The following is an 8374-nucleotide window of genomic DNA, read 5'->3' on the forward strand; positions in this document are numbered from 1 at the left end:
TGATGTCATAGCAGGGAGGGGCGGGCAGGGTCAGGGGGGCAACAAAGCCCCGCCCCCTTTTCCCCGATGATTAAAGGAGCAGTGCTCAGTTTGACATGTTTCCGTCGTCTCTTCTTCAGGCGACCCGGCGTCGACGTTCCCGACCACACGATTCTCTCGGTGCCAAATATGGGCGTCCTGAAATAATGTGAGCAGCTGCTCCTCGGAGGGCTCGGTCTAAACGCTGGAGCACTTCCTCCTGCAGGCTGCGTTTCAGCAGCTGCAGCGTCACATGCTGCAGCGACCAGCTGCTGCTGAACGGCCACATGCACACATCAGGCTCTGCTGCCCCCTGCTGATCGCCACGGCAACGCACGGCAAGCATCACCAAACCAAACCCCGAGGGAGAGCGCCGACTGTTCCGAGACAATTTCTGGAGTTGCTGGGACGAATCCCGACAGGAAGTCGCAAAAACCCAAATTAAAATCATCGGATTCTAAACGTCGCCGAGTTTCAGCCCAACAACCGGCACCTCTGAAACCAATCAGATTTAACCGTGTCTGACCTTCTAAAGGGGTCAACCAATCAGGGATCAAGACAGTTTAACACGTCTGAACGTCGTCCAATCAGGATCAAGCTGCAGGATTCACACAGAGCGACGACTGTGTGTGATATGTGCGACACACAGCTGCTCATTCTTTCCACCCGACTGTAAAAACCCCCTCTGCTTTTAGATCAGTGTGTGTGTGTGTGTGTGTGTGTGTGTGTGTGTGTGTGTGTGTGTCTCACAGGCAGAGCAGCAGGGCGAAGCCGGCGATGTACTCGTTCCTCTGAGCTCTAAACAGCTTCATGTGGATGTGCTCGATGGCCGTCGGGTTGTTGGTCAGGTCGACTTTCTCCGTCACGCTGTACTTCCTCACCTCACGGAAAGCATCTACACACACACACACACACACACACACACACACACACACACACACAAAAGAAGAAACACTCAATGTGCAGCATATAAAAACACCTGTGGCTCCGCCTTACATCGCCAGCCAATCACCACGTGCGTTCTGTGCCTGCATGAGAGGAACTACCTCCCCACGCCAGCAGGCGGCGGAGGCGGTCTGTCATCGCCAAAAACGAGACCCAGAGAGGAAGAGAACTCGTTATACGAGTCCTTCTAATGGAGAACACCGTGTGAACAGCCAATCAGAGCGTTCCTCTGACACGCTGCCTTGGCGTGTCAGAGGAACTCTCTGATTGGCTGTTCACACGGTGTTCTCTGACACGCTGCCTTGGCGGGATGAAGCTACCTGACAACGTGACATCACAGCCCTGAGCCGCAATAAATTGAATGAAGAAGAAGAGCGGTGGTCCAGGGAGCGGAGCTCCGCCCCCGACAGGACGACAGACGTACCGATGAGCAGGAAGACGAGGATGGCGATGGCCACCATGAAGGAGGTGTTTCCATAGAGAGCGATGGTCTGAATCAGACGAGACTTGAAGATCTTGTTCCACCTGCAGGAGTCAAACACAGCGCCACCCGCAGGCCGCCGAGAAATAGAGTTTACAAAAGGACTAAATACAACAAGTGAGATTTAATAATCCAAGAGTTCAAGACATGAAGAACAAATCTCTGAAGGTCGTTAAAGGTCAAACACGCCGAGGTCGGCTCTGATAAGACTCAAGTCTCTGTGCTGAGTTAATCACAGCTGATAAGGTTTACAGTCAGGAGGTCTGACACACACACACACACACACACGCACACGCACACGCACACACACACACACACACACACACACACACACACACACACACACACACACACACACACACACCTCTTCGGTGAGATGAAGGGGATGCAGAGCAGCAGAACGAAGAAGACCTCGATGTAGAGGAAGGTGGCGACCGCCGTCCACTGCAGACTCATCCTGATTCCTCCTGAAACACAGAGCACACGTCAGCACAGGTGAGAGGACGGGCGCCGCGTTCAGGACGGACGCCGGAGACACTGCAGCAGTGGGCGAGTGTCAACAGGCAAGGCAGGTAACTGCTCGGGGCCCCAGGCCAGGGGGGCGGGGCCTCGAGGGCTGACAAACTTGACAGTAGGGACCCCCCTTGGGGGGATCTATCGGACCTGCTCGGGGTGATTAAGCTGGTTGGAGCCTCCCAGTGTTGCATCATCACTGGTTGTTCAGTGTGACATGTGACGGGCGGCTGTGGCTCGGTTCATCTCTCACCGAGGTCAGGGGTTCAATCCCCAGCTGCTGCAGAAACCGATGTAGCTTCTTGTCCAATCAGATCGCTTGGTCACAACTGACCTGTCACTTTTTTTTAACTCAATAAAATCCAAAGGTTGTTCTGACAGCTGTTTGAGGGGGTGTGGCAGCTGACGTCACACCACAAATACTCAATTTAACTGAATATTTATGATGTTTTTAACTTTAAAAACACAAATTAAATGCTGAGTTTGTGTTAAAGACATAATTAAGGACATGATATCAAACTAAGCTCGAAGTTCACTCTGAAAGACCAAAAATAAATAACTAAACTGTCAGAATAATCCAGTTAATAGTCTGTTCCCGTGTTAAACCAACACATCTAAATCTATAAATCTAATCTTACTTCACGTGTTCTAGCTGCAACTTCAATCATACTAAAGTTAAGGCAAATGACGTCACGTCTATTTGCTGGAATAAAACAGGAACACTAAGTTCTGGCATGTTAGCTTAGCATCCCTATTCATTCATGGACTGGGGTTAGCCTATTAGCTTGTTTTAGGCTCCGTCTAAATCCCGGGAAATAGTTTTTTAATGTTTAGGTTGTTTAACACAAACTGTGTCACGTTCACAGGAGAGGTGAGACTCACCTGTGATTAATCCACGAGCACAAAGTCAGAGAACATCAAAGTCCACGCCGCCGTTCAGCTGTCACCTCTTTACTCACTCAGGTGATGTTAGTTAAATTGTTAGCTTAGCCGTCTTGTTTTTGAACACGTCCTGCTTCCGGTGTTAAAATGCCAGATCACCGCGATCCCAGCGCGTGATTGGATAAACCCGGATAAATGGGCGGGGCATCGTATGACCGGTCGTTACATCAGTTGTTTCGATTAAAAAACTGTTAACGTTCCACAAATTACTCCATATTTAGAGAACCAGAATTAAAATACATAAAAAAACAATACATTAAAATAGCCAAGTGCTCCTATCTATCTACCCGCAGTTCTCCTTCTTGACCAGCAGAGGGAGACACTGTCTGCAGTAAACGATCTCTGTTCTTTGCCTGAACTGCGTGAGAGGCGAAGAGAGACAGAAAAATTAAGACGTCTCACTCTGACAGGTTTCCAAAAAACAAACGTTAACAGTTCTTCTCTCTGTCTCTCTCTCTCTCTCTCTGTGGTCGTTGCTCTCTGGTTACTGGTCAGACTGGTTCTGTTTCCACCCTCAATTATTCATGATGAACGGTGAGATTAGAAGATAGAATTACTTTATGGATCAATGGAAAGAAGAGGCTGTTACATTATAACAGGAGAAGCCTCAGAGTAAATATGTGAAGTGATTGATAAATTTGCTTGAGAATAAAAAGGGAAGTCAAATGTGGAAAGGAAAGGAAGCACAGGAAATCCAAGAAAACGTGGAAAGAGAAATAAGGAAAGAATAGAGGTCAAAGGACAGGAAAATTTACATTTAAGGAAATAAAAAAAGAAGGGAAGCATGGTGACCAAAGGAAAGGAAAGAAAACAATTAAAGGGAAGGAAACAGGATAAGTAAGGAGACAGGAGAGGAGCATACAAGACATGAGGGGTTGGAAGTAGAGGAGATGAATAAGGTGAAAGGAAACAAAAGGAGGAAAGGAGACAGGAGAGGAGTATGTAAGCAGAACACACTGGGAACACTGGGAAGGACAGGAAAGAAGAGGAGAGGAAACAAGTATGAAGGAGAGGAAAGGAGACGAAGTAAAGAGCAGGAGAGGTTGGGAAGGAAAGGTGATCGGAAAAGACAAAAAGGAAAACAAGAAAAGATATAAAAGAAGCACAAGTGAAAAATGTATACACACCTCAAGACCCCATAAGGATAGAAAAATGAGCCCACACACACACGGTCCATAAAACTGTCAACGCTCATAAAGACTTTTTATTTTGCGCTCTGACTCTGTTTTTATGTTTTCTTCTTCCCTCACTAACCCCCCCCCCCCCCCACACACACACACACACACACACACACACCTCCTAAATCACACATTAAACCTCGTTAAAAGGTTTCCCTCCGGTCGCCGGGCGGATCAGAGGCGGACAGAGGCAATTGGGCCCCTGATTCGCTGCTGGAATTTTCAGAGTGGCCAATAGAAATGTGAATAAAAGTGTAATTTTAAAAAAAAAGCAGCAGCCGAGGACGAGTGTCCGAGCGAGGGAAGGGTGAATTAGTCAATATTGCGAACACACACACACACACACACACACACTCTGCACGTCCACAGTGGTGTGTGTGAGGTTGTGTTAACGTGTGTTGTACTGTAACTGTGAATGTGCGACTGAGTCGCCTCATGATGTTCCCTTTTTATACCCAAGTCGAGGCGTGTTGGCGTGTTAGCGTGTTGGCGTGTTAGCGTGTTAGCGTGTTCCTCAGGCTCAGCTTCGTCATCATCATCGCTTTCTGTAATCAGGGGGGTCCGCTGTGTGGCGTTCAGGGCCTGACACATCTTTTACAGACAAAAACAAACTCTCTTGATGCAGCCAGGTTTGTTTCTCACAGACTCAGATTAGCTGCTAATTGTTGCTCATCTAAATAAATAACGTTTGGATGTGAGTGGTTGTATAAAGTGGACTTCAGATTATTAGTCTGACATTTACAGGAACTAATCTCCAAAAAGCTCAAACAGCACAAACTCCACTCAGAGGTCAAAGGTCAGAGACTGAATCAGCTGAGTGGAGAGAAGCTCCAACCTGTCACTCAAAGAGGCCACGCCCCCTAATTCTACATCACATCACATAGAGACCCAAACTGTTTTTGTACCAGTCTGTAAGCCTGTTTATTTTAACATAGAGCTCTATGGAGACTGACTCACTGCAGGAGACAGACTCTAGTGGACACTGGAGGAACTGCAGCTGTAAAGTTGGACATTTTAACATAGAGCTCTATGGAGACTGACTCACTGCAGGAGACAGACTCTAGTGGACACTGGAGGAACTGCAGCTGTAAAGTTGGACATTTTAACATAGAGCTCTATGGAGACTGACTCACTGCAGGAGACAGACTCTAGTGGACACTGGAGGAACTGCAGCTGTAAAGTTGGACATTTTAACATAGAGCTCTATGGAGACTGACTCACTGCAGGAGACAGACTCTAGTGGACACTGGAGGAACTGCATTTACACTTCAGTAGAGTTTCTGTATCTCCAGACTTGACAGATTGTTATTGTAGTGAGCCTGTAGGGGGCGCAGGCAGCAGCGTGTCACACTGTGAGTGTTGTTGATTCAGGTTTGATTCAGTGACAGCATCATGCATAAAAGAGAAGGAGGTGACAGTGATCCTGGGAAGTCTCTCAGTTTCTGCCTCTTTGTTGTCACTCTTCATTTTTTGGGACAATTGGATCTCAGAGTCACAGTCGGCCATGTTCCTCCGTCTGCCAATAACTGTCGTCTCCTCTAACAGATTTATATTACAGACTCATCGATCAGCTGAAACATTAGACCAGAGAGGACTAAACCCAGTGTGTGTGTGTGTGTGTGTGTGTGTGTGTGTGTGTGTGTGTGTGTGTGTGTGTGCGTGTGTTGTTATCAGTGCTGTGCAGCCCCCCTGATCCTGGCAGAGCTGAGTCGGTTCATGCAGGGGGTAATGTGTCCTTCTGCTGGAGTGTGTGTGTGTGTGTGTGTGCGTGTATGTGTGTGTGTGTGTGTGTGTGTGTGCGTGTGTATGTGTGTGTTCAGTCATGGTGCACGGATAAAACGATTAGGGAAATACAGCCGTGAGGAAGAAGAAAGATGAAGGAGCAGAGAGAAGAAAAGGAGAGAAACAAGGAAACATGGAGAAGGGAAGGAAACAAGGAGAGATGGAAACATGGAGAAGGGAAGGAAACAAGGAGAGATGGAAACATGGAGAAGGGAAGGAAACAAGGAGAGATGGAAACATGGAGAAGGGAAGGAAACAAGGAGAGATGGAAACATGGAGAAGGGAAGGAAACAAGGAGAAGGGAAGGAAACAAGGAGAGATGGAAACAAGGAGAAGGGAAGGAAACAAGGAGAGATGGAAACATGGAGAAGGGAAGAAGAAAATAATTTAAGGTCAGGAAAGGACAGAGGAAAGAGAAATGGAGGACAGAAAGGACAGACTGAAACAAAAGGGAAGGAAACAAGGAGAGAGACCTGAAAGGAGGGACGATGGACAGTGACGCGGGCGTTTGTGTGGACGCCGTCACGCTGTGTGGACGCCGTGTGGACACGGTGTGGACGCCGTGTGGACGCCGTGTTACTGATGATGAAATAGGCTTTGTGAGGTTGATGAGTAGTTCGTAATAAACGGCGAGCAATGTGGAAACCGCACACACGTGTGGTCGCGCACATTTGGAGAACGTTTCTGTCTCCAACGCTCTCCGAAACATCGATGACCAAGAGACACACAGAGAGACAGAGCAGAGGAGACAAGGACAGGAGACAGGGGACAATGAAACACTCACACACACAGACACACAGAGAGACAGAGCAGAGGAGACAAGGACAGGAGACAGGGGACAATGAAGGATACAAGAGTGAGGACATGAGGGAAAGAAAAAAGAAACACACACACGCACAGACACACAGACACACACACACACACACACACACACACACAGACACACTCACACACACACACACACTCACACACAGACACACACACACACTCACACACACACACACACACACACACACACACACTCACACACACTCACACACAGACACACTCACACACACTCACACACACACACACACACACACACGCCTAAGTTAACCCAGTTATCAGGATTATAACGCTCGACGGTTTGACACGAGGCTGAATGTGTAGGTTCTTAAATACTGGTTCATAATCCATCATTTGAAGCCGTCGTCATGGCAACGAGTCCTGAACGTGCACATGTTACAGCTCTTTGACAGTGAGCTTGGTGTTACAGTCAGACAGACATAAGTACATTTAACGTGCACACGAGGAGCGAGAAGGTAAAAGATCAGAAGAAGAAGAAGAAGACAGAGGGATTAACAGAAGAAGAAGTCTTTGATGGTTTCACTTATGAATTAGATTAGCTGTGTGTGTGTGTGTGTGTGTGTGTGTGTGTGTGTGTGTGTGTGTGTGGTCGTGTGTGTGTGTGTCACAGATTAACTCTTTATGTTAAAAAGGATTAAAGTGACGCGACAGGTGAAAAAACTGATTTTACGGTAAAGTTTGACCTCTGACCTTTGTATGCAAACATTTCCTTAAAAGGAGAAGAGAGGAGGAGAAAGGGTTAAAATAAAGTGACCTTCATACAGAGAGACACTGAGGACCACTATCTACAGAGAGACTGAAGGGACAAAATAAATACAGAGAGACACTGAGGACCACTATCTACAGAGAGACTGAAGGGACAAAATAAATACAGAGACACTGAGGACCACTATCTACAGAGAGACTGAAGGGACAAAATAAATACAGAGACACTGAGGACCACTATCTACAGGGAGACTGAAGGGACAAAATAAATACAGAGACACACTGAGGACCACTATCTACAGAGAGACTGAAGGGACAAAATAAATACAGAGACACCGAGGACCACTATCTACAGAGAGACTGAAGGGACAAAATAAATACAGAGACACTGAGGACCACTATCTACAGAGAGACTGAAGGGACAAAATAAATACAGAGACACACTGAGGACCACTATCTACAGAGAGACTGAAGGGACAAAATAAATACAGAGAGACACTGAGGACCACTATCTACAGAGAGACTGAAGGGACAAAATAAATACGGAGACACTGAGGACCACTATCTACAGAGAGACTGAAGGGACAAAATAAATACAGAGACACACTGAGGACCACTATCTACAGAGAGACTGAAGGGACAAAATAAATACAGAGACACTGAGGACCACTATCTACAGAGAGACTGAAGGGACAAAATAACAGGAGAATGATGTCTTGCTAGACAGACAGAATGAAATAAAAACAAAGTGGCGTCTGTCTGCAGTCACCTGATTTAATATGATGACCAGACTTCAATTATTAAACATGACACACACACACAAACACACACACACACACACACACACACACACACACACACACACACACACACACACACACACTTGGCATCATGTGATCGGCTGACACCCAATCATAAATGATTCAGAAGCTGCCGGGCTGTTGCTAGGCGGTTTAACGGTTTT

The 8374-nt window shown here is 46.9% G+C and overlaps 1 protein-coding gene across 1 annotated transcript in view; it reads right to left on the reverse strand.

Annotated features, from left to right (window-relative positions):
- bcap31 (B cell receptor associated protein 31) overlaps positions 1-3142 on the reverse strand; it is an 8583-nt gene extending 5441 nt beyond the window's left edge. The window contains exons 1-4 of the mRNA XM_079359566.1: positions 2840-3142; positions 1809-1911; positions 1388-1488; positions 769-913 (exon numbers count right to left, since the gene is read on the reverse strand). Coding sequence (XP_079215692.1) covers positions 769-913; positions 1388-1488; positions 1809-1900 — 338 coding nt within the window. The 5' untranslated portion in view covers positions 1901-1911; positions 2840-3142. The remainder of the gene's footprint in view (positions 1-768; positions 914-1387; positions 1489-1808; positions 1912-2839) is intronic.
- Between the last annotated feature and the right edge of the window lie 5232 nt (positions 3143-8374).

This window comes from Symphodus melops (genome assembly GCF_947650265.1).
Source record: "Symphodus melops genome assembly, chromosome: 13".
NCBI lineage: Eukaryota > Metazoa > Chordata > Actinopteri > Labriformes > Labridae > Symphodus > Symphodus melops.